The sequence below is a fragment of the Prunus mume genome, linkage group LG2 (assembly GCF_029339155.1).
Source record: "Prunus mume cultivar Tortuosa linkage group LG2, ASM2933915v1, whole genome shotgun sequence".
NCBI classification, from domain to species: Eukaryota; Viridiplantae; Streptophyta; class Magnoliopsida; order Rosales; family Rosaceae; genus Prunus; species Prunus mume.
The window spans coordinates 25,392,321-25,418,912 of record NC_142699.1 but is presented as its reverse complement, the minus strand read 5'-3'; the positions used below and the strand labels follow the sequence as shown (position 1 = coordinate 25,418,912).

The 26,592-nt window shown below is 40.5% G+C and overlaps 2 protein-coding genes across 5 annotated transcripts; one reads left to right on the top strand and one right to left on the bottom strand.

Annotated features, from left to right (window-relative positions):
- The first annotated feature begins 672 nt into the window (after positions 1-672).
- On the top strand, positions 673-6,519 carry LOC103324299 (chaperone binding / ATPase activator). Of its 4 annotated transcripts, none has more exons than XM_089046819.1 (6): positions 673-1,075; positions 1,258-1,321; positions 1,512-1,592; positions 2,546-2,701; positions 2,774-2,862; positions 6,067-6,519. In XM_089046819.1, exons 1-6 carry the CDS (start codon positions 884-886, stop codon positions 6,199-6,201), a joined length of 717 nt encoding a protein of 238 aa, XP_088902945.1. In that variant the 5' UTR covers positions 673-883; the 3' UTR covers positions 6,202-6,519. The 4 variants fall into 4 exon arrangements, with proteins under 4 accessions (XP_088902945.1, XP_088902944.1, XP_016647992.1 ...); XM_089046818.1 differs by lacking the exon at positions 6,067-6,519 and adding an exon at positions 3,031-5,412 and having other exon boundaries at positions 697-1,075; positions 1,258-1,311; positions 2,632-2,701; XM_016792506.2 differs by lacking the exon at positions 6,067-6,519 and adding an exon at positions 5,464-5,741 and having other exon boundaries at positions 699-1,075; positions 1,258-1,311; positions 2,632-2,701.
- A 16,762-nt stretch (positions 6,520-23,281) lies between these two features.
- ROS3 (RNA-binding (RRM/RBD/RNP motifs) family protein) lies at positions 23,282-26,549 on the bottom strand. The gene is made up of 4 exons (XM_008226339.2): positions 26,174-26,549; positions 25,874-26,071; positions 25,425-25,799; positions 23,282-25,305 (listed from the first exon to the last, which is right to left on the bottom strand). Exons 1-4 carry the CDS (start codon positions 26,492-26,494, stop codon positions 24,241-24,243), a joined length of 1,959 nt encoding a protein of 652 aa, XP_008224561.2. The 5' UTR covers positions 26,495-26,549; the 3' UTR covers positions 23,282-24,240.
- Positions 26,550-26,592: the final 43 nt, after the last annotated feature.

Sequence of the window (26,592 nt, the reverse complement as noted above, 5' to 3'; positions counted from 1 at the left end):
ATAGTTATTTGAATAGTTATTCTCCAGTTTTTACAAAAGTAATAAAATATTATTTTATGAAATAATAAATAAATAAGAAAAATCACTCCTAAAGAATGAGGGAGTGCGCAACAAACCAAAAACACCAACTATCTTTACAGATTGGTTTCTTCTTCTGTTTGTTCCACAGCAAAGCAACACAAATATACATGGATATATGTGAAGAGAAAGATGAGAACCTTCTTCACTTCTCAAGTCTGTTCTTCTCCCCCCAAAACAAACTTATCATCCACTGAAAAGTCTCACAGAATACATCATTTAATGAAATACCTCAAAATCGGTAAGTTCTTGAATACCACCGTACTTTTTCTAATATTTTGAAAGTCTTAATTGAATACCGCCAGACTTGGATGAATGATTTTAAAATCCTAATTGAATACCATCAGATTTTTATTGATTACTTAAAAATCATAATTGAATATTACTAGACTTTTAAGCTTCAAAAAAATCTATTAAAATCCTAATTCAATACACCCTCTTATTTTAGAGATGAAGAAAAGTAATATCCATATAAAAAACCAAAAAAGAAAAAAAAGTTCATTTAGAAACAAACCCCTTCTGGAATCAAACGGGCCTCGTGGTTTTGACACCACACTTGAAAACTTCACTTATGTTTGGGAAGATTCGGGAAGAGTCTCCGCTGTCCGAATTTCATTTTATTATTAACAGAAAATAAGAAGAGAAATGAGAACAGGGAGGTTGGTGTTGGCATGTTTTTTAATATATAAAACGTGTAGGGTTTCACCCCAAGCTTTCTGTTGTCCTCGGCCGCCGCTCCTACCCGACCTCAGAATTTATTTTGTAACAATAATCTTAGTAAGTAAGAATAACGATAATAATAAGGATGGAGGGCGGAGCAATGTCATTGTCGTCGGAGAGTAGGAAAGAAGAAGAGCAGCAGGGAACGTCCTATACATATTGGGTGAGGCAAGTGGCGGAGGATGCGGCGCCTCCCCCAGTTCCTCGAAAACTCTCACCTCAGGACATTCTCTCCGCTCAATCCCAGCCTTCAACCCTCGGTTCTCTCTGGAATCGGGTATGTTCTTCTTCTTTTATTTATCTTTTTACAATGTAATTCAATGCTAGATTAGATTCAGTCTTCTTATAATTATCGTCTCGTATGTTTATAATATATGATTGGGACTTGGGTGTTGTACATTAATTTATTGATTCTTAAGCTTCTATTTCTTTATGCTATTTATTTTGCGATTTCTCCAGGCTGGAACTTGGGAGGAGAAGAATGTTAATAAATGGGCAACAGATAGAATAAAGGTTTGTCATGGTACAAAATCTTAAGCGTTTTCTTTGTTTACTGCAGTAAGTATCTACTACAAATTCCCCTATCACTTTGCCTAACCCAATGGAGCCACATCCATTTCTTCAAGTTGCATCTTTGTTTGTCTCTAGCCTTGATTAATTTCTCTTTGTCTATGCAATTTACGGTTTCTTTTTTGCATCCATCTTTATCGCAGGAGCTTCTTTTATCAGTGGGTACCTTGGAGTTCTCAGGTGGCAAAGCAGAGATATCAGATGTCTTCAAATGTGTAGGAGATGTGAGTCATAATATTTTCGTTGGCCAAAATTTTTTCTTCCATAGTTGAACTGGTTTCGACAGTCTACTGAAGGAAATTTTTAAAATTTTATGAATATAAGATGCGGAATGAACAAATTTTTTTCCCAACTGATCCTTGATCTCATATAATATTCAAAAGATAAGAGCTAGGATTAAGGAGTTTTACCCTTATCGTGTGACTTAGTCTAATCCAAGTTTTCCACCAGATTTCGTCTCTTCTCCATGAATGTCCTACATATCTTCTTTCCCATGAACGTCCTCTAGAGTGATTTCTCACTTAGCTTCTCCGTGTGTGAAGTCTCAACTTTATGCACACAAAAGAGTTGAGATTAAGATTAGATTGAGGAACAAGAGTGTGCTCGCACAAGATTCATCACTGTGGTCAGTCTTTATGGTGGCGGAAGTTTGCAGAAGTTTTTCCTAGAAAAATCTTCCAAAATCTTACTATCATGTTTAATAGAGGAAAGTTAAGACCCTGACTCTCAAGAGCATGTTAGTTTTGCATTGACTCATTCATGCAATAATATTTAATGCGAAGACAGTGAACACACAAATGAATAACTTACTCATATACAATATCTCTGAAAATATTTTGTCTTTCTAGTCTAGAGGGCTCTGTCTCCTTCCTTTTCTTTTCTTTTTCAAATCTTTCTTATTCAAGAGCTTTGGAAGGTCTTTAAGATTCAGAAAAAGCAAAGAAAAAACCAGCATAAGTTCGTGCTGATTGTCGGTAGAAACTGAGCTGGACTGACCTTTGTAATCCGGAGAAGTCATAGTCATGCATGCTTGTTTCACGAAACTATTAAACTTGGTCCTGGCTTTTCAAATAACATGCTCCTAGAAGCAGGGAATGCCAGTATCATGAGTTGTAAGTAAAGTGCAAATTTTAATTATATTCCATCATCCTTTAATATGTTCTCTTTTTCTTTTCAGTTGTGATTAGAGATTATAATCTTTTTGATTATGGTGATATGATAATAGACTCATTCCTCATGAGTTCATCTTTACTGAGTGACCAGGCATTCTTGGTGACAGTGCGAAACAAGAAACGTGTTAGCTACACCTATGAACTAACCTTGAAAGTAAAAGGTAGTGTGCTGCATTCAAGAATTGTTGCTTTTCCTCTTTCAATACTTCTAATCTCTATCTTCGTGAAATCAGGGGAGTGGATATTTGGAGAGGAGAAAAACACAGTCAAGGGCCAGATAGACATCCCAGAGTTTTCATTTGGTGAGCTAGATGACTTGCAGGTATATGAGAATCCTTTTAACTCTACAAAGAAGTAAATGAGGAATATATGATGGATAACAAGGATAGTTTTGCTTTAATAGTCTTTATATATCCCTTGTAGATCTCATCATGTAATTATGTGTGGATGGTTTTAACAGATGCTTAATTATATTATTTTTATTAAACAGAAACTCGAATGTCACAAATGGTGGACAAGGAGTCCACTCTTAAAGTACAAACTAAAATAGACATAACATACAACCATTCTCTATACTACAGACACCAGACTAACAAGTGTCTTCCTATCCAAAAAATGGATGAAAGACTTACACCCCTTAAAGCAACTGAAAAAAATGCTCGGAAAGGACCATGAACCACCTATCCCACAATTCCTCCACCCTTGCCCCCTGTAATCCTCAAAGATTCATATGTTCCTTTCCATCCAAATCTCCACAAAATCTTGCCCCTTTTCCTTCCAGCAAAACCCACACAGCAGCCCTAAACCCTTTGAAGCAACTGAACAATGAACTTGAACATGATCAACACTCTCTGCTCCGCTGAAATGCTTTTGAGAGGCTAAGTATATAATGCCCGTGTGGATTTAATGACTTGTGAAGGACTCTGCATAAGATATGGGATTTTTTTCTTTAGAAGTCAGGTGCTGTGGACTTGGAAAGAAATGGATGTCATGGATGAAGGTGTGAAAAAATCTCAAACCAAACATGCTGTCTAATTAATTCCTAGTAGCATGCTGTTACATTTTAGCGTCATTAATTATTTTCCCCCTCTTTGTTTCAAACTACATCAGTAACAAAATGAAAGTCCAAGTTTTAGCCGCTGGAAATGTGTCTTGGTACCTAAGATTGCTGGTTATGCTTATTTGAAGATTTCTAGGCAGAGAGCAGGACTTTGAATGAATTTAGTTAATTTTGTAATTTGTAGACAGTTGTTCGAGATTTTGAAAAATTAGACGAGCCATCAAAACTAACTAGTGGGTCTCTTATGCAGAGTGATGACTTATATTAGCTGTTTGATTGAAATAACAGCTGGGGTTTAGTTTCAAAACGCGGCCCATTATTGACTCTTGATGATGCAGGAACATCTATTAGCCTTTCAAGGGTTTTAATATTTTGTTATCTTTTATTTGTACTCTATTATCCTTGTGGTATTTTTAAGTAGTCAAGTGACAGATATGTGAGTTTTTAAGTATTTTGGTGGGCTAGGATTTATTAGTCAGTGAAGTTAACAAGGGCTAGGATGCTAGGGCTGTTACAACCCTAGTATATAGTCTTTTAAGAGATTTTGTGTGCAGTTTTTTTATCAGTTTATAGATCACGGCAAGGCTTGACCTTGTGCGCACCAATCTTCATATTATGGTAGTTGTTTTGTTGGCCTTGAAATAAAAGACCTTGTGGGCCTTGAAATAAAAGACCTTGTGGGCATCACGTAATAACTGCGATAGTTGTTAGGGGGGTTGATCTTCTTGAATAGCTGAGCCCAAGATCAGCGCCTGTGTTTGGGGCTCGGAATGCACATATGGTTTAGAACATGGAAGATCCTATGGTAGGGGAGCTGTGAAGACCTCGTTTGCTCTGCATTGCCTTAAATTCAATAAAGAGAACCAACCGTCCAGATTTAAAATAACTATAGTAACGCACTTCGGCTATTTTGACCTGATAACCCATTTACTTCTAAAGCTTTATGGACTTGGATAAATCAGAAAACATAAAAGGAAATCACACTCATCTGAGCCTGTGAGTCCGGAGCAAGAGTGCAGAATCAATGCACAAGCTTTCTTTCTCAACAAGAGGTCTGGCGACCTGGGGGCTGCTCAAAAGTGATTCTTGTTGTGGAGGTTTAGTGGTGGTAGAAGAGGTGGAGAGGGAGAGCTCGGTGGATTGTACAGAGATGGGCTGGCACAAAAGAGGATTTTGTGATCGAGGAGTGGGGGGAGAGGGAGACTGATTGGTTGTTTTAGGTGGGTTTGGCTGAATGTCTTTGCTTGCTTTAGGGGCATTGGGTCTTCAAGTTTGAGTTTGAGTTTGAGTTATTGTTTAGAGATGAGGATGGGGACACCTGCTGCTACGAGGAGAATGAGATTATGGATTTGGAGCCAACGACCCAGGAGGTGTAGGTTTTGGTCTATGGATGTTAATAGACGGGGATTATTGGATGGTGATTGGTGGTTTGGAAGACAGTTGTGTGTTAATTTACACACTGTAAATAGTGGGGAAAGAATGACTGAGAGTGGTCCTTTTGGTTGCATTATGAAGATTCTGAGTCGTAGAAGGCTTGAAAATCCTACGGAATTGCCACGGTTTTGAAGGGGTTTTTCTTGAGAGAGAATCTTGCATTTTGGTTCTGCTCTCTTTCTGATTCCATGGGGTTCATTTGTCTGAGTTCTGAAGGTCTAGAAAGTTTTAGAAGCTGGGTTAAAAGTTAAAACATGGTTAAGAGAGTATGTTGATGGTTCTTTTTATGTAACAGCTTATAGTTGTTTCTCGCTTTTGTCCCACATTTTGTGTCTTCCACTAGAGAAAATCTGCAGTGAGTAATTACTGGATTACAAAGTCCCTAAAGAACTGATTACCTTATCTATTTTGTGGCCTTTTTCCTTTCAGAAAATCATGGATCAAAGACAGATGCCCTCTCCTGATAGTATGATGTCTTAGCATATGGCCCTCCCCTGTTAGTAAGAGTATTTCTGATAGTATAGTGTCTTAGCAATATTGGCCTCCACCAGTTTGAATGGTTGGTCTACATATTTTATATATTCAATGTTCTTCCTACAAAATATCAGAAGAATATTGAGGATATTGCTATTCATAATTTTTATTTATTTATCCATAAGCAGCCTCACATGGCTTGTACTGGTTGCAAAATCTTCTGCTCTTCTTTTTACCCATGTCTAAATGCTATGCTAGATGATGAATCGGGCTTCTTTTTTTGTATTTTTGTATTTTTTTTTTTGTCAAAGGTTATTTTGCTTCTTGACCAGGGTCTAAATGTTATATTGTTCCTTAGTCATGATCATGCAAGTCAGCTAGACAACAATGTAAAGAATTTGAGTAACCAGAATCTGGCCCTACTCATTAACTTGTCATTACCATGCAATGCAATTATGAGGTTTAACGTGTATTTATCCAGCAATTAACTTCCACAAGACATCATTAGCTAAAATTTGGGTTCGTTTGTTTTTTGTTTCTGTGAATTGTGAAATGTAGATGGAAGTGAGACTAAGTGAAGAGAAGGATATTCTACGTCAAGATAAGTTACGAGTTAGCAAGGATTTGAAGCTATTTTTGCAGCCTGTTCGCGAGAAATTGCTTCAATTTGAACAGGAACTCAAAGACATATAGAAGTAGTTAAGGACAATAACCAAGGTCTTACTTCCTATTTCATTTAGTGGACTGTACTTTTATTTTAAATTTAATTGGGAAAGAAACTACCCTTTCGAATGCATTTAGAAGAGTTGGGCTAGAGGCAAATCCTTTCCATTAAGGTTTAGAACTTTTAATACTGTCATATTTTATTTTATTTTATCTTAGGGTAAAAAACTGTCAAGTTTGGAAACAAGTGAACCTATGCGTTGTGTGATTTGATACGTGGATTTTAATTGAGTGAAATTCTTAAGTGGATATTTTTATTTTATAATAAACGATAGGATATTTTTGTAATTTTGACCACAGTACAAAATTTCGATATTTTTGCTGAAATATCAGCGAAAATATCGTTTTTTTTGGGCTCCGAAATTTTAGCACACTTTCAAGTATATATCGTCATTTTATCGATATTTTCCTCGATAATTTCGAGGATATTTCGGGGAAAGATGCTGGCTTTTCTTGATTTTCAGACCCATCAGCCTCCATGGAGCCCTCATTCGAGGCATGCGGCTCGTTGTTTTCAATTGGGTTTAGCTTAATCTCGGCGAAGACCTCGTCGGTTTCTGGGTCCGCCATGAATTTGATGGAGGCCACTCTACAGAGAATGAGAGATGGGATTTTGAGGGAGGTTGATGAGAAATCGACATGGGCTTGAGCGTGCTCTGCGTGGCCTTGTGGAAAGTAGAAGACTTTTGAGTTCACCGGAGGCATGTGGACCATGCCTCCGGCACAGGCGTGCCATAGCTGAGGATCCAAGCTTCTCTCTGAGTCTCTCATGGTTTTGGGTCAATTTCAAAAGGTACCCGGATGAAGAAAAACAGTCAGTGTTTTTGGGTTTTTTTTGTTTTCTGGTTTTGGTTGTTGTTGTTGGTTCAACCTTTTGGTGATTCAGTGAGTAAATGTTGTGAGCAAGAAAAAATAAGATCCCAAAATGAGTTAATACAAAAACAAAGTGAATAAAAAGTGGACCTCTAACAATCACGGCATTAAATTCACAGTTTTTACCTTTGTTGGGTACAACAAAATCGTCACAATAAACAATTTAAACTCAGTGCATTGTGGAGTTTGAACCTATCCTAAGTTGGAATTTTTGCAGCCACTTAGCCACCACGCTGGCATTCACTTTGTGATAATAAGCTATAGAATATGTATTTATAATACATGCGAGCTGTTTCTCAAAATAGAAATTAACATAATTACTTATTGTTTTATATTGTTGATCAGTTACTTAATTACTTAATATAATTTATTTCTTTTCTATTTAATCCATTTAATGTTATTGATTATTTTATTATTCATTATAAGTACTTACATTACTAAATTCCCCTTCAAATTGTTACTTAATTACTTAAATCTCTATAATTATTTTCTTTGTTTACTACTTAATTCCTCCTTTGATAAATTTATTTATGTTCTTAATTAATTTTCAATCTTCACTATTATTTTTTAAGTATGGTAAAGTGCCTAATTTTCATGAAAAGTCAAGTTGGTTTAATTATTTTTCAATTTTTGATAAATAATAAATATAAGAACGTGTACCATGTCTAATGAATAATGTGAAATAAGGTTACACATGTATCTTACCATGCAATTTATAAAGTGTAAAATATTGTACTAAAAACTGATAAATAAATTACTATGGGGTGTTTAATTCTCTTCATTAATTACTTCATATTTTCTAAGTCACAGAGTTTGTATAATCAACTTAAATCACTCAAACCCACTATACAATGCATTTCCTTCCAATTTTTTGTGTCAAAATAATAGATGATTGGCTAAATAAACTTCTTCTAATGTTTCATTAAAAATTTCCATGTATTTATCACAATTTCCATGGTTTTTATTCAATTTTTATCGATATCGATATTTTCTTGATATTTCCATCGATATTTCTGTGTTTTTGAACCACCGATATTTCCGAAACTATCGATATTTAAGACCTTGATTTTGACAACCATCCAATGCACCCACAATGCACAACATACAACACGTAACTACTATTGGGCTAGTCACACCAAATTATCGAACTCATCATAAATATATATTGTTATCGACATCCATGCGAGTTTAACTTAAGACCTTTCCAAACTAAGTTGAGACAAATATTACTAGATCAAAGGCTAGTTGGTTCTTAAATGAAAATTTTTATGTTAATAAACTTACGGCATGTTTACTAATTTGATTTTTAATCCATAATCAGATTAGAAGGAATTTAATTGAGGAGTAGTTGGATTGATGAGAGTTTGATTCCAGATTTCTATTGAAGTTGTTTACTAAATTCACATGAATTGAAATTGAAACCAAATTGATTACTAAAATGCCCTCGTTGTGTTAAAGTAGATGACAAATTTAGAAATATTTTAAAGGGAGTTTCACTAAAACACCCAAAATGGGGGTTGAAATTATAAAAAAACCCAAGCACTATTTAAACATATAAACACACCCAAAACCCATCATTACACACACTCAAAACCCATTTATAAACACACCCAAAAAGTTGACTTTGGGGTTGATTTTGGGTGTGTTTCTATGTTTAAATAGTGCTTGGGTTTTTTTATAAATACATGTCTAGGATTGGGTTTATTTATAAATTTGTATATTTTAAAATTGTGTGAGGATATAATGGGTAAAAAATATGAATTTCTAATGGGTTAGTTATTCAAAAATTAGAATACCACTTCCCACTCAAGAGTTCAATTCTTCCAAAATTAGGAGTTGAATTATTGATTTTGTGTGGATCCCACTCACATTTTGATTCCTCCATGTGAAGTAAACGCATGAGTATCTGTAATACCAATTAGTGGCGGAGCTAGTATTTCACATTAGAAGGGGCCATTCATAAAACTTGTCTTCTCTTCATAATTATCATGAATTTCATATTTTAAATTGGTTAAATACTAATTTCATCATCTACACTATTAAAAATTAATCATTTATATTCCAACAGAGAAAGGAAAAAAAAAAAAAAGGAGAGTTTTTAAAGCGCAATATTAAGGTACCTAACTCATACATGAAAATAATGAGAAAAATAAAAAATTCACAAAGCTTTAAACAAAAGAGGAAGAGAAAAATACCAAACTCCTGAAGCTTTAAAAAATTTGGGAGTTTTTAGTGCAAATATCATAAACTAACCTAGAAGATTAAGGGAGATGAGCAGAAGGGAGATCAATAAATTTTATGGTTTATTTGTATACAAAAAGAACCTTATATATTATTTTATTTTAAGGTAAATATCCTAAAACTAATATAATATATTGTAATATTATATATAATATATAATATACAACTAAAAGAGGTAAAAATGAAGTAGGGACCTGGGACCATACTGGTCCCATGCTGGCTCCGCCTCTGATACCAATACAACTCCTTATTTTGATTATGATTATGAATTAGTAAACATACCGTTAGAGTATTTTTCCTTTACCACCCGAATTTGAGTTTTGCATTAATTTCTTACTCAAATTTTGATTAAACTATATTTTGATTTAACTATAGTTTCATACTCTCATTGTCGCCCTTGCCATTAATTAACATGCGATGTGCTTCTATATATTCTTTAAGGAGTTGCTTATGGCAATATGCTTTAGGAATAACTCCTACATATTTTCATGGGTTAATGACAGTTTAGTATCCTATGGCTGCACTCGTAAGACATGTTAGTCATTGTCCTCTCGATTTTTAAAATTAGATACCCCTGTCTTTTCAATTTGTTACAATATGGTTTTGCCGTTAGGGTTTCTGTCAGATCTTCCATTTGTTGCCTACATGGCACTTATGGGTCTCACATTTTTGCTTTTTTGTTTGTTTGTTTAGGTGTAATAAAATATTCATACCATATTTAAAATCAATTAAAAAAAAAGAAATTAAAAAACAAAAAAAAATCCATCAATCCCAATTTCTTCTCCCTCATTTCCCATGACAACCAACCCCCACCCGCAACCCACCCCATCTTAATCTCCACCTCAACACCTACCCTTTGCTGCCCCTGTAACCCATCTGCCACCACAACCACCCAACCTTGCCCACCTAACGGATCCACCACCTCCCTATCTCCCTCCATTTGTCGCGACTGTAAAACGCAATTCTCAGACCACGCAATACTCATCCCTTTTCTCAACCTAACCCATACCCTTGAGACAAAATAAGTGTAAAAGGAACACAACACATGAAAAATCAATCAAACCTAGACATCAAAACTCAAACCCAGATACCAAAAATTCAATTAAACTCAACCCTAACATCTCCGCTTATCAGTAACATCATTGAAGATTCTTGAATCAAAGGCGAAATTTGATTTGGGGAAATATAACAAATCAAAGAAATTTGGGACTTTTGCGCTGGGAGTTTTCAAAATTCACGCATATATATAATATACATATTATATATGTATAGGAAAATTCTTCAATAAATATTTCTAATGGTTGGTTACATATTTCTAATTTTAGACGTTAGATTGCATTCATTAGATCTGTTGGTAGATTTAATATGTAACATATATGCAATCGGGGAGAAGGGGTGGGTTTGAAAGCCCCTCCTTTTTTGCGATTTTATCTTCAGCTTTGACGGAGGTGAAAACCTCCTCAGAGAGAGAGAGAGAGAGAGAGAGAGAGAGAGTGTTGTGTGTGTGTGTGTGTGTGTGTGCGCACGTGCGCGTGTGTGCGTGCTAGGTTGTCGGGGTCTATGAGGGTTGGGGTTTGGAGTGAGGCTACTGGGTTGTGCTCGTCGGGCTTGGGTAGGATCGGGATGATAGAGTGGCAGGGCCACCCTAGATATCTTTTTAAGTGGGGATGGGTTGGGCTTTTTTTTTATCGGGTTGGGGGGCTGGTGGGTTTTTTTTATATATAAATATTTATTTTAAATTGATTTAAAAATATTTTATGAATATTTTATTACTACTAAACCAAAAAAAGAAGAAGTGGGATTCATAAGTGTCATATGGGCAACTAATGGAAGATTTGATGAAAATCTTAACGAAGGAATTACATTGTAACAAACTGAAAAAATCAGGGTATGTAATTGCAAAAATCGAGAAGACAGATACTAACATATCTTATGAGTGCAACTGCAGGGTACTAAATTGTCATTAACCATATTTTCATCTAAATTGTCATTAACCTTATTTTCATTTAGTGACTACGGGCCAGTTTGATATTGCTGTGCTGTGAAAATAATCGCTGATAGATTTGCTATGAGAGAAATTAGCTGTGAAAGAAAGCGGTTTGACGTTTGGTAAACTTTTTGTTAAAAGTGTTGTTGTTACTGATTCCCGCATAATCAGAAAATGATTCCCGCATATTCATTAAATCCAACGCCTCTTCGAAAATGATTCCCTCATAAACAAAAAATGAAAGCAACTCATAGCAGCTTTCTCTTATAGTTTTCTCTCATAACAATTTTTAACAATAAGTAATTTTCTCATAATTTACCAAACGGGCTGAACATCCCAAATTTTTTTTAAAATCACTTATCACCCTAAATAAGCAATGCTAAACAGGTACTATGGGCCAATTTGGCATTCTTTGTCTTTGTGAAAATCATTGCTTTGTCAGATTTGTTGTGAGAGAAATCAGCTGTGAGAGAATAATTTGGTGTTTGGTAAACTTTTTGTTAAAAGTGTTGTTGGTACTAATTCCCACATAATCAGAAAATAATTGCCGCATAATCATTAAACCTAGCGCCTCTTTGAAATTGATTCCTGCATAATCAGAAAATGAAAGCACCTCATTAGCTGCTTTCCTTTATAGCTTTCTCTCACAACAATTTTTAATAATAAATGATTTTCTCATAGTTTACCAAACGGGCTGTGCTTCCCAATTTTTTTTTAAAATCACTTATCACCCCAAATAAGCAATGCCAAACTGGACTATCTACAATATGTAATGAGCACCTTTCATAAGAAGAAAACATGATTTCATGTATAATAGGAACCATGATTCAATGTCTAGAGGGCATAAGTTGAAATTTTATCAATTTTCCTTATTATCTCCTTCCATATACTACACATATCCTGGAAGGATGAAAAAAAGGGGGAGACCAGGGCCACTTCTAATTAGCCTATTTCCAGCCCTAATTAGAGGGCATACAAAAATTATTATCAAATGAAGTCCAATCATAAATCGTAATGGAATTAAGTGGGACATGGAGTTTGAAAATTGAAAAAGGTTTTCCTATGTATATTCAACTATCAAATATGGGAACTTTTCCATTGCGAAGTCAGAAAATGCGGAGTGGTTAGGGATTTCTATTTTTAACCGTGGGATGATTTCAACGCTTCAGATTGGATATATTATTTTTTCCTTCTTTCTTCCTCTCCTTGAGTTTAGTCTTCTCTCTCTCTTCTTTCTTATTTTATTTCCTTTCCTTCTCTCTCTATTTTTTCTTCTTCTTCGTTCTCTCCGCAAGATATCTATTCTTCTTCTTTTTTCTTCTTTCTTTCCCCGAGTTCACTCTTCTCTCTCTCACTTGCTTTCTTTTTTTCTTCTTCCTCTTGTCATGGGTGATTTTTTTCTTCTTCTCTCAGTTGGAAAATTGGGCATCTCTCTCTCTCTCTCTCTCTCTCTCTCCTCTATCTTTCATTTTTTCTTCTTCATTTTCTGAGAAAGATTTGGCTACAATGTGCTGGGGTTGGCGGGCAAAAAATTGTCATGACGCTATTGGCCTTTTTTTTTTCTTCTACCTTTGTTCAATTTATATTTTTATTTTGGAAAAAAAAAATTGGTGAAAAAGATAACAAAAAACCCTACAGATACAAACCCATTCACTCCCCATCCCCTTTGTTATTTCTCCTTGTGGCATGAAGAAAAAGATAACTGTTTATACCAAAATGAACAGCCTATGAAGACCAGACAAGTGGGCCCGGAACGACCATGGTAGCTTTGCACCATGCCTACTGATTCATCAATTAGGGCAACACCTTTTCCAGGCCACGTGGCAGGCCCACGATCGACGTCTACAGTCATACATTGAAATTCTAAATAAAAGGCACACCTCCCAAGGCCTATAAAAGAAGACTACTATCCCAAAATGGAGGTAATCAAAACATATGACATACTACCTATTGATATGTTAGTTCAAGTTTACTAAATCCGTACTTACTTAAGCATCGGAGAGCTTTTAGCCGGTATCACACCGGTGCCTAAAGGTCTTACGAGCGTGTGTTATTTTACAGATCATGTGCTTTACCGAGGTCCAAAATCATACCGAAGGCCCAACATCACTAAGTTGGCCTCAAGAACTGCAGAACCATTTTTGAGCATCAACAGTTTGGCGCCGTCTATGGGAAACGATATGAATCAACCCACTATCCCTAGAACACATGGGGACCACTGCAGTACCAACGTTCTGTCAGAAGATGGATTACCGTTAAGAAGGCAAAGTGGAGCTAGCCCTGCGCTACCCTTGCACTCCTTTCGGCAATTCACCCGTAATACAAACCACCCTGAAGGCGAGCCTCTGGCCCAAATAACTTCTCTTGGCAGGACATGGCTAAACTTCAAGAACATAACAACCTATTATCGTCCAAAGTGGACGAAACCAAGCACCTGCTTAATCAGTGACACGCATAACATTCAAACCACCCAATCTTCTGAGCCTACGGACCCCAAGTCGGTAGAATAAGGGTGTAGTAAAGGCAATGCTTGTGCCCTCCAAGCGTTAGTAGTTCTCACACCAAGCGAAAAAGATTTACTCCGATTGTCGTCCGGATTAATGGCCAGGAAGCCAAAAGAGAGATCTCCGATCGGGATCAATGCTCACTTAAGAGACTCGCGGATGAGGTCTGGGAACAAATCACCTATTCGAAACTTGGGCTTAGAATCTATCGTCGAATCGGACTATGAGTATGTCTCTTCCGAAACCAAAGAATCTACCTACCGTTTGGCAATGCCAGCGAGGTACTCGAGGCGGACTAGTAAGCCCGCAGAAAAATTCGATTTACGGCTCAGAAATACCTAGCCGAGATCCAGTAATCCAACTTTTTTCTTGTAAAGTCCGAATATGGAAAATGATCGAGTTCGCTCTCAAGAACGAATGGGAAAAGCAGTAGGGACCATTCACGACGCATAAAGCGCTCGGCAGATAGAGACATACAACCTTCGTATACCATTCTACACCGGGTGGAAGACCCTTGACACATCTTCATAGCGACGAGGGGCTTGCTGTTCCGTCTTCTCTTACAAAAGCGACCTTAAATTGGTTTTACGATTGGAGTCAAAGCGGTGGACTCCTTCGGCAAGCGATTTTCTTAATCACTTTATGATCGGACGAATTATGCGTATTCTGCGATGATCTATAAGCGATTTGTGACAGGAGAAGATGAGCCTCTGCGAGAATATGATGCACGCTTGATCCACGAGTACTCAAGGTGTTGTAGCAGACGGCGGGCGGCCTATGGCGCCTTGAGGTGGCCGGTCCACATACTTTCGTACCTCGTGCGGTAGCAACGCACTTATGAGGAGCTAATGAAGCAAGCGCAATTCACGCCAAGGCGAATATTTAAACTCAAAGTCGCCGGCTCGGCGAGGACGATTGAAGAGTTATCACAGGCAAGAATCTCCGTCGCCCTAGAAGAAGCGACCAATCCTCGGCCAGCACAAATGGAAAGATGACAATGGCAATCGGCAGGAAACTTGAAGAAAGGAAAAGGAAAATACGGTCGCTATGACCACCGGCGCCTGCGAATCCGACCGCGCTTAGAAGTCTACACTCCGAATACCACTTATGAGGTGTCACGAGCACGATATAATACCAAAGCCAAATGACCGAAAGCCCAATCGGCGGGACAATTGGAATACTAGCAAATCGGTACCAGACCATAATCGTAGGATTGCATAAGCTGAGCAAAATTGTCGAGCGATTGATCAGGGAAAACGGATCAATACATTGCTGACAACGCAAGCACCGATCCGAACATGAATCGACAGGTAAATATGATAAGCACCATAAGCGGAGGCCCACCCTTGCGGGTACAAGTATCGCGGTGAAGCAATATGTGCGGGCGCTCACTACCCTAAAGTCTTGGCATAGAAGTCAGCCGGCACGAAGGTTCCGAAGGTAGGGTGGGAGCCCATCACATTTGTGAAGAGGAAGAAGAAGGAGTCCTCTACCCTCACGATGACCGATGATCATTGGCCGAAATTGCCGACTACGATGTAGGGGTGCGATAACACCCTTGCTTAGTTTATCAGGGACCTAGTTGAGCGGTTAGCGGTGTAATCGCACATCGCTTTCGCGTTGCCTTTGAAAAACAATGACCTATGACTAATTTCTCATTGTCGGCCCAATGGCATATAACGTCATAGTTGGACGAACGACACTCACCGGAATCAAGCGCACCTATCCTCCATACGGGAGGCCGATGATGTTCCCGACGGCAATGCACCGGCGTGCGAGGAGACCAACTTAGTGCACGGGCGTGCTCCGACGTTGAAATCGGTAGCCTCACGGGAGGCCATGTCTATCCAAGGAACGGACCCGTTGATGACACAAGGAAGAAAACCCGACGCCGCAAACATGCTGCGAAGCTGGAAACGGTGAAACTAAGCGAAGAGGAACGATCGGTGCGTCAAAATCAACAGCACTCACCCCACCTCTCTAGCGCAATTCATCGAGTTATTACGCATTATTCGGAGGTGTTCGCCTAGTCTTACGATGACATGCGGACATCTCTCGGAGGTCATTAGTCATAAGTTGGCATCTCTCCGCCTATAAACCATAAGACAAAGCGCCGTTCGTATGATGCGAAGCCATGAATACCAAAGTTGACAAGCTAAAAGCCATCGGCTTTATCAAAAGCTCGTACCCTGTTTGACTTGCAAACTCAATAATGGTATGAAAGCGAAGGGCGGGTGGTGAATGTGCGAGGACTATACCAACTTGAACAAAGCTGTCGAATGATAGCTTCCGTTGCCGGATCGACCAGCTCGTGGGCGTTACACTGGTCATGAATTGCTCAGCTTTATGGGACGCATACCTCGGGTATAATATGATATTCATGGCCGGGATTTGTCTTCTACATAATGTCATGCCGCTCGGCTGAAGAATGCGAGGGCAACATATCAAAGGCTCGTTAACCGAATCTGTACCGAATATATTGGTAGCATCATGGAGGTATACATCGACGATATGTTGGTAAAAAGCCGGACAGTAGAAGAGCACGCCTTTGGTAGCATCATGGAGGCCCTTATGTTCGGTATACTTAAGGACTACCGAATGAAGCTAAACCCAATGAAGTGCGCCTTTGGCGTATCTTTCAGTAAGTTTCTGGGCTTCATGATTAGTCAGAGAGAGATCAAGGCCATAATCGACATGAAGGTGCCGAAGACACAAAAGGACATTTAGAGCCTTACCGGACGGGTCGCCGCCTTAACACGCTTCATATTCAAGGCTACCAACAACTGTGTACCGTTCTTTAAAGCCTTGAAAGGGGGCAAACAATATATCGCGTGGACTGCCGAATGCCACAAGGCATTTCAAGACTTGAAGAACTACATGAGTAGAGCACCATTGTTGTCAAAGCCACTCCTAAGAGAGGTTCTATTTCTTTATCTTTCGGTATCTAGCATTGCCGTCAGCCCAATGTTGATACGCAAACCAAGAAAGAAGAACTACCGGTCTTCTACTTTAGTAATGCGTTGCGAAGCGTAGAGATTCTGTACCATCCCTTGGAATAGCTAGCTTTAGCTCTCGTAGTCTCGGCTCGAAGACTTCGCCCATACTTCCAAGCGCACAAAATTACATTCTTAACCAACCAACCGCTGCGGTACTCCGAGCCGGAAGCATCCGGCCGATTGGTCAAGTGGGCGGTTGAGCTCGGAGCATTTGACATCTGATTTAAACCAAGACCCGCAGAGAAAGAGCAGCCGTCGGACTTCATCTCCGAGCTTACACCCTCGGTAACACTTAAACTCGCAGATTCGAACCTGACGAGCGTGGGCTGCCGAGCACCCAACATTTTGATTCTTGATCCCGTGTGGATCCTACATGTGGACGGTTCGAAAAATCAACAAGGGTGCAGAGCCGGCCTTGTACTCACCACTCCAGATGGGGTCAAGATGGAATATGCCCTCCGATTCAACTTTAAAACCTCTAACAACGAGGCAGAGTATGAAGCACTATTAGCTGGCCTTCGGCTAGCCAAAAGCATGAGCCAAAACAATTCAGCATTCATAGTGACTCTCAGACTTATAGTGAATCAAATAACGGCAGACTTCGCAGCCAAAGATGCCTCCATGTCAGCCTACCTATCAATCACACACCGACTCCTTCAAGCATTTTAGGCTTACGAGATTGCAGATACTCGGGAGGGAAAATAGTCACACCAATGCGCTGGCACGGTTAGCTTCGGCAATCAATGACAGAGTCGGGAGAAGAGTATCGACGGAGATCCTAACTCGGCCAAGCACTATAACCTCCGAAGTGTGTATGCAGTATGAGAACGCGTGGATGACTCTAATCTACGCTTACACAACGAATGGTACCTGCCCAGGAGACAAATCTCGAGCACGAGTGGATGACTCTAATATACGCTTACATAACGAAAGGTATATGGTCATCAATAATGTCTTCTAGAAGCGCGGCTTCACTACTCCGTATCAGAAATGTATCACTACCGAACAAGGGGACTACGTCCTTCGGAGATCCATGGCGGTGTATGTGGTGACCATTCGAGGTCGATCGTGGCACATAAGGCCTTTGGCGGGGATATTCTGGCCGACTATGCATCAGGATGCTGATACACTAGTGAAGAAGTGCGACAAATGCCAACAATTCGGTAATGTGCCTCACATCCCTGCCAAACCTTTAACATCGATCGTAAGCCCATGGCATTTCCCCTAATGGGGGCTGGACTTGATTGGTTCAATGCCACAAAGGACAGGCCAAGTCAAGTATGCTGTGGTTGTCATAGACTACTTCCCCAAATAGGTAGAAGTTGAAGCCCTAGTAACTATAACAGCAGCTAGAATGGAAGACGTCATCTAAACTCACATTTGCTGCCGATTCAATTTCCCCTACGCAATAATCACGCCAATGGTGGCGGTTTGATTGTAACTCTTTAGGCGTTCTACATTCCCCTCAAAATCAACTTGTTCTTCACCTCGCCCGCTCAACCCCAATCAAACGGTCAAGTTGAAGCAATAAATAAGATCATCAAGAAACTACTGGCGGCAGCTCAACAACGCCAAGGGAGCTTGGCCGGAGAAACTTCCGAAGCACTATGGGCCATTCGGATATCCTCACGAGCGTTCACGAGAAACCCCATTTTCTCGCCGGATCGAAAGTCGTAGTCCTCGTTGAGATCGACGAGCCTTTTCTGAAGCGAAAGCTTTATCTAGAAGGCTAATAAGGAAGCACTAACGTTGAGCCTTGACCTGATCGAAGAACGCCGAGCGCAAGCCAACCTTCGGAATGAATCATACAAACAACGTGTCTCTCGGCATTACGACTCAAGGGTCAAACCCCGCTCTTTCCGAATTGGGGACTGGGTCATGCGCAAGGTCTCTTTAGCAACCAAGGATCCTACGGAAGAAACCCTTTGACCTTCATAGGAGGGAGCTTATGAGATCATTGGTATCCTTCGATCGGGAACATATCACCTAAGAGACTCCAACAGAAAAACCCTCGGTCATCCCTGGAACGTCGAACATCTGAAGTATTACTTTAAATAAAGTTCCCTAGCCTACGGAAGGTTAATGTTGTAAAACAAAGAACTATGAATGTACTTATGCCTTCGGAAGTATTTAATGGAAAAGCCCTTGACTATCTTATTTGTTAAAAATTATCGATTAATTTATTTACATACTCTTTCGGCAATGTCAAAACATACTTTTATTAGCCTACAACAGTAAATAGTTGTGAGTTTGGTCATACCGATCCTATCTGTACTTGCAATTTGTGAATGGAAGAAGATTCTTTATTCCATACATATGATCAGCCCTTGGCAATTAAAATACTTGAGTCCAAGTATCTCACCGATTAGGGGTCCGCTTGGCAATCACTTTTACTTTGCCTTCGGCATTAAAATGATTAAGTCCTAGTCCTTTACCGATTAAAGGCACACTTGTAGAGTAATGTCTAAAAATTGTTAGCCGGTAGGTCAGACGGTAGCCTCCACACCACTTGATCTCGGTAGGCTCGTGGTGGCATTGGCACAAGGTTCTTTGGCAGCAAAGACTTCTTCGAGCGTCCTCCCCCTCATAATCTTCGATCATCTCCTCGGTGATGCCTTAGGTAGAGGAGGAGGGTCGGTAATAAAGTTGAGGTTCAGCTTTTGCTTGGGGTTGGACAACTTGAATCGGTAAAGCGATCCACCATCTCGAGCCCACTTCTTTGTCTAGCAAGACAGTGAACTCTTCTCGATTTAACGGTAGCTTTTGATCGCCTCCCGAGCAAGTAGTATCGATTTCAACCGCCTTAACCCGATCGGACTCCTCCAGCGCCACCTACACGGCTTCTTTTTCGCCTCAAGCATCCTTCGGCCGCCACCGCAACATCCAAAACCACCCTCATCTCGGCCAACTTAGTGTCTGAAGCTTTAACCTGCCTTTGTCCTTGAGGAGATGAGCGTGGTCCTGGAGTGCCTTGCCTTCTTCATAAGCCTTCTTAGCACGCTCGGCAGCCGTAATAGCCCGTCTCATGCATAACCACATGTCTATCGACGCTTGGAAGACAAAGTAAAAAGTCAGAAGAAGTATGAAAGATACAGTAGATGTGTACGATGTCAAGGAACTTATCGAGGCTCTGAAGAAGGAAGGCATGTCCGCTTCCTCTCGAAGCAGCCGCTTCGAGTTCTGATCTCACCACTCTATTTGCGAACCGTGATCATGTGGTTGGCAAATTGAACCGTCTTCGATGGACATGCGATGATGATGGGATCAGTAGGGCTGTCATCATCTTCGCAACAAGGATAGCCTCGCACCTCCGCCGAGATCCACCGTTATTGGCCTTTTCCAGCCGCCCGGCGTAGTCCTCGGCAGTTTGCCCTCGCTCGCGATGGATGGCCTCGCAGCACCCCAGGCACCGGCCTGCCGTTGGTATCGGAGACGATCGGTAAGGGTTTGATCCTCTAGATCAACCCCGTCGGGAACCGGATCGCCTTCGCCGATTCTTCTTCTTCCCTGAAGGCCTATCATGAGGCGCCTCTTGAGGACTCATTCATCCTATTGTTTTCGGCGGCTCTTCGCGTCAGTCATTGTACAAAACAAAATAGAGATCGGTAAGGTCATTGACAAGACGCAAGTAAACATACAAAATAAATCGAGCGCACTTAATCTCTGAAGAATCGCGAGGCGGGCTCGGATCGAGTTCTCGGTAAAAGGAATCTTGGGTATACCCTCTAAATCAGAACCTTCACCTCACTTTATCAACTGCCGAATCTACGATTGAGTCGGGCTCGCCGGTTTGCCTACAAGATAATAGATAACGACTAAAAATCTTTCAGGAAAAGACATATTGATAACTCTGCCGATCGGCATGCCAACGACCTCACCGACAATTTGGAAAGCGGTGGGAATGTGGAAACGGATGAGCTTTCTGAAGGCGATTCCCAATCGCTGACAAAATCACCTGCCGATTCCTCCAAGACTTTTGAGAAGTCGACACAGATCTGATGAAATGCCCGCTCGGAAGCCCGAGACAGTTGGCTGAACCCAACCTCCGTGATCAGCATTATTGGACTTGGTGACACTATATAGGTATGAGAACTACTTATAGGAAGGCTCCTTTCTTCGCAAGATCTTGAATCTGATCACCCCATCAAGGCCACCAAGAAGTTGGGATTGTATTGGCTGGAGCATACCCTCGGCAGGATATAGGTTCGAGCCGTCTCTCCACGGCCAAACGTGGAGGGCTCCGATTGATGGTGGTGTGCTCCTGGCACCCGAGTGCCCCGATCTAGAACTGCATAATGGACCCAAGCCTGCACGACTATAGTCGCAATATACCACAGCTAACGATACTGGTTGCTTTGTCATGAGTCCCTTCCCGATGGTGTAGGTAGGAACAGAGCTTGGGCCTTCATCGAGTATTTCGACATCTGTATCTTCTCCGCCCTCGGCATCGAGGCTCACGACCTCACTACTCATACCCCGTTGATCATCCGATGACTCCCTATCGAACGCATTGGGCTCACTCTCGAACAGTGACTTGCTATCGGACATCTACAAAACACAGAAAAATAAGACTAAGGGCCATGCAAAAGACTAGCCTACCGAGTCCTACATCGCTACCTATGGCAACTAGACTACCGAACGGAACCCTACTTACTTAAAGTTTAGTCTAGCTCATGCTAAGGAAGGACGTATACAGAGTACAAGTTTGAAAAGAGTGTCGAACGGTACCTTATCTCGAGCTTTGTACGCAGGGAAGCGGATTAACTTGCCGATCGTACTCTTCAAGAATCGCCTTAGTTGCCGTTAGCTCTTGCGAAAATCGCATACGAATCGATCACCGCTCAAAAATCGCCTTGGTTGCCGTTAGCTATCGCTAAAAATCGCCTCAACAGAGCTCTCGCTTCTCTCACAAATGCAAAGTGAGTTTCTTTTCGGAGTCACTCCTATTTATAGGCGAGGAGTTGCAACGGTGCGCCTCGAAAAACCAAATGGCGCATTAATGGTGCCTCTTCGCATGAATGGACACGCTACATGTCGTTCATTGTGCGTATATTCAACGACACCGGCACGTAAGGACGAAGCGTCTTTCTATCCCATTACTCCTCATAGATGCGACCTTTGGAGTCTTTGGACGTCGCTTCCGAATGAAGACGCACGGAAGGGCAAGGATTAAGCTCCTCCACTCGCTAAATTATCAAACGGTAGGACGACATTTTGATTATCGAAGAGCATATCAAGTCCCCACCCGAGAACTCTCAGATGAGAACTTGAGAGACTCCTGTTTATACCAAAATGAGCGACCTATGAAGACCGGACACGTGGGGACTAAATCGGAACGATCATGGTAGCCTTGGCACCATGCATACCGATTCATCAATTAGGGCAACACCCTTTCCAGGACATGTGGCAGGCCCACGATCGACGTCTACATCCCACATCGAAATTGTAAACAAAAGGCACACCTCCTAAGGCTTATAAAAGAGGACTACTATCCCAAAATGGTGGTAATCAGAACTTACGGCATACGCCTATTGATACATTAGTTCAAGTTTACTAAATCCGTGCTTACTTAAGCATCGGAGAGCCTTTGATACCACACCGGTGCCTAAAGGTCTTACCGAGCGTGTATTATTTTACAGATCACGTGCTCTACCGAGGCCCAAAATCATACCGAAGGCCCAACATCACTAAGTTGGCCTCAAGAACTGCCGAACTATTTTTGAGCGTCAACAATAACAAAAAAAAACCCCACTGTAATAATGTATTTGCCGTCTTTTGTAATAGTTGACCGTCGCTAGGAAAAGAGAGAGAGAGAGAGAGAGAGAGAGAGAGAAGAGATAAGAAATAAAGGGAAAGGGTAGATTCTTGAAGCTGAAGTATGGGGTTTTTTTTGGGGTTCAGCTGGCTATTGACAAGGGTATTCACAAGCTCATTGTTGAAATGGATGCTACCACAATTGTCCAGCTTGTGCAAAAACAAGAAGAAGAAAAGCAAGAGAGAAAGAAGAAGAAAAGAAAAAAAAGAGAGAAGGAAAGGAAATAAGACAAGAAGGGAGATTCACTATTGTACCCAATATGGGAGCCCAAATTATAAAAAACCCTATATGAAATTGACTTTAAAAACACACTCAAAGTCCATTTACAACATAACAAAAAAACTTTTAACTACTTTTAAATTACAAAATTGTCAGACTTCTTAAAACAAACCCAACCCAAAAACCTCATAAAAAAGTAAAAAACACTCAATAAAGTATCAAAGTAGTTTAATAATCAAAATTAAATTCAATAGGGCCGTCTGTCATTTTTTGGGTTTGTTTTACGTTTGTTTATAGAAATTAAATAGTGTAAGGTTTATTTATAGTTTTAGTGCTAAGAATGGGCATATGACTAAATATCTCTTCATGGGAAGAGGAGAGAGAAGATTGAACTTGGGCAGAGGAAGAAAGAAGAGGAAAAAAAAAAGATATCCAATCTAAAGCATTGAAATCATCCCACAGTTAAAATCAGAAATCCGTAACCACTCCGCACTTTCTGACTTCGCAATGGAGAAGTTCCCATCAAATAGAGCTTTGTCAAAGGTTACAAGTTACTTGCAACTTTCATAGTTTCAAAGACGCTCAAGAGTTTTGAAACCGCCAATTTGAACTGTATTGCACTGGAGTTTCCCAATATCCATTTCTAAGAGGATCAGTTACGGGTAGCAATTCTGGACAGGAGGGGATGGCGGCCATCAAGGTGGCGGAATAGTGCACCAATACAATGAAAAGTTTCTGGAAACATGTCTGGGCAATGCAAGTCCTGGCAGAATTGCATAATTCCCTACAGAAACCAATCAGCTCCAGATGAAAGACTTCACAACATCAAACATGACAGATGCAAAATAAGCTTGAAACTCTGATACATGCCACATGCTCTGCGGGTCTGCTCCACGGCAAAAGCAAGTACGGAGATATTAATCTTATGCTCTGTGGTTGGATGTTGTTGTAGGGTAATAGGTATGCAAGCAAGTGAAAGTGAAAGTGAAAGTTCTTTTCCAACCTTGCGTAATAGGTATGCAAGCTGATTTGGAACAGTAGAAATGCTTAAATTCAAGACCAAAGTGTATACATGCTCCGAATTTGATGTTGCTGCCTCACCACACCAGGAACTCTTGCAAAGTTGGGCCAAACAGAGTACATAAGTAAGGACTCAGCCAATTGGGAAAAAGCCCCGCCTACACTACAAATCAAATGTGGTGGACTTCACAAATAACATCTAAGAACAGGACTTGATGCCATGCCATGATTTGCAATGACGAAAGAAAAATCATGACCACTACGAGCAATGGAAAATTCAGTAGGAACTACTCCCCAAAAGAAACGCAATTCATGGGCACTGTTGCAAGGCTGATATTACTTCAAGAACATCATCTAATTCTCAATATTCTTTCTTTTCAGCGACCCACTAAGAGCAGCCTTGATTTTCGTCCATTCTTTCAAAGAAGAAGCACTCCTCATAAATGAGCAAGTTTCATCTATCTCAACATTTCCTGCAGATACTTGCTTTGGTGTTAAATCACAGTTTTTCTCAACATCTGGAGCACATGCACCGTCATTGTCTACAACAGTTTCTGGACTACTTATTAAAACACCACGCCCCTTTCCAATTCCTAAAGAAGATCCACTAGTAAAATTATCATTATCTTTATCCTGTTGCACTATCTCCTTATGCTTTCTGTCAGTGGAGCTTACATCATCTGCACTTTTTGGCTTTGGGACGAATTGCTCCTCAAAAGAGATACCTGGCACAATTTGTTTTATGCTGAATGAACTGGCACCATTATCACTAACCAATTGTGTCCATGAGGATTGCTGGCGCCATGAAGCACCTCTTCCTGACTTATTTGAAACTGCAATTGACATGGTAGGTTGAGGTTCACACCCGTCCACCAGTTCCATCTCACAGAGCTGGCCTTCCAAGCCCTGGTTTTTGCTATCAAAATGGGCCACTTCTGAACTGCCAGACCCGTCCACCAGTTCCGCCTCATAGAGCTGGTCTTCCAAGTTTCCATTGCTTTCCAAGTCCTGATTTTTGCTAACAAGATGGGGCACTTCTGAACTAACAGATTTTGGTTGCACTTGGTCAGTAGAAGAAGCAATGCCTGTCAGTACATGTGAGACACTGAACGTACTGCTGCCTCTATGACCAACAAGTTGTTTCCAAGAAGATTTCTGAGACCACGAAACATGTTGAGCACCTAATTCTTGTTGATCCGGTTGAGCTCCCATGAACTTTCCTGACTCTTTTGAATGGGTTGGCAAATTCTTCTTGCTGCCAGGAATAGCATCCTCAAATTCATTTTGATTGTTGTAATCACCGAGAAGGGATTTCCTCTTTTTCTTAGGAGGTCCATTAATACTAGCTTTCTGCGCTTTAAACGCATTTTCAGATGGTTCCTCTGCTTTTGAAGTTTGTGTTCCACTGGATCTCAATTCCTAGTTATCAAATACAGAAAAAAGAAAAAAAGAAAGACGTGAGGCTAGAAATCTGTAGACATTGAGCAAAAAGAAAGCATACACAAAGGAATGAACTTGAGGCTAAATAAGCCATATACCTGAAGCTCTGATAATTTATCCTCATCCTGGTTGCTTGACACAATATTAATTATGAGGTTATCTTCCTCTGCTGCAGTAGCAACAGGCAGTTCATGGTGGGGTTGATTAGGCAGTGCACAAGTCCTGCTTTGATGAGTATCAGAAACAGAAACGTTTTTTTCATGTTGGAAGAGCTTGTCCATTACTTTATTCATGATATTAAGCTCTTGCTCATTAATCCCAGGACATAATTGGTTTTGATGAGCAGGAGGAGCAAGGTGAGAAGGGACAGAATGCTCTTCACAATCGCAGAAATGGACGGGGAGAGAAGGAACTTGAACACGCTGGAAGCTGTATTTGTGTTTGCCAGTTCCAGTAAAGGGCAAAGCTTTTACCTATGCAGAGGAGGACATATATGTTTAAAGGATAGATAAAATACAAAGGACGTCCGGGCGGAAGGAAGCCTTACTGTTCTTAGTGCAGGAAAGAAAATCCGAAGCTGCTTGGTCCGTGATTCTTGCGAAGGAAGAAGAGATTTGCTGGGCTTAATATCTGCCGGCGGAAGCTGAGCAGCTTCTTCAGCCCATTCTCGTTTCAAACGAACAAGATAATGTTCATTAGCCTTGTGGAGCCTCAGCTTCCCTCCCTTCCACGAGCACCCATTGTACTGTATATATTTAGGGATGTTACAACGAATATAATTACAAATGAATGACAAACGAAATAGAAATATAGAAATATAGAAATATTAGTAGAGAGAGAAAGATACCGTGGTAAAAAGCTTGGTGAGGGACTTGTCGGAGGAAGGCAGGAAGTCGACGTAGGCAAAGCTTCGACCTTTAGTTCTGACAATGTCTACTCCCTCCACGTTTCCTCCTGCACCAAACATCCGATGCAGATCCTCCTCCGTCACGCTCCCTCCCAAACCCCCAACATGTATCCGAATCTTCTTTCCTCCATCTCCTTGTGTTTCTTCTTCTTCCATCTCTTCCTTCTCTTGCAAATTCTCAACTACCAGCGACTGGGATTGGGGGGCTTCACTTATTTTTTCCATTAACTCTCGCTCTCCTCCTTTGTCAAACCCCCTCATTATGGCATTTCCGCTGTTATGTGTACTGTATGTGAAACAAAACGAAACCCTAGCTATCAATCAATTTGTGTTTGGGTTTAGCGGCTCATTAAATTCAA

Coding starts and splice junctions, on each gene's coding strand:
- LOC103324299 (XM_089046819.1), top strand. CDS start 884: ATGGAGGGCGGAGCAATGTCATTGTCGTCGGAGAGTAGGAAAGAAGAA. Junction 1,322..1,511: donor TAGAATAAAGGTTTGTCATG/GTACAAAATCTT, acceptor TCTTTATCGCAG/GAGCTTCTTTTATCAGTGGG. Junction 1,593..2,545: donor TCTTCAAATGTGTAGGAGAT/GTGAGTCATAAT, acceptor TTTTCTTTTCAG/TTGTGATTAGAGATTATAAT.
- ROS3 (XM_008226339.2), bottom strand. CDS start 26,494: ATGAGGGGGTTTGACAAAGGAGGAGAGCGAGAGTTAATGGAAAAAATA. Junction 26,072..26,173: donor TCACCAAGCTTTTTACCACG/GTATCTTTCTCT, acceptor AAATATATACAG/TACAATGGGTGCTCGTGGAA. Junction 25,306..25,424: donor ATAAATTATCAGAGCTTCAG/GTATATGGCTTA, acceptor TTTGATAACTAG/GAATTGAGATCCAGTGGAAC.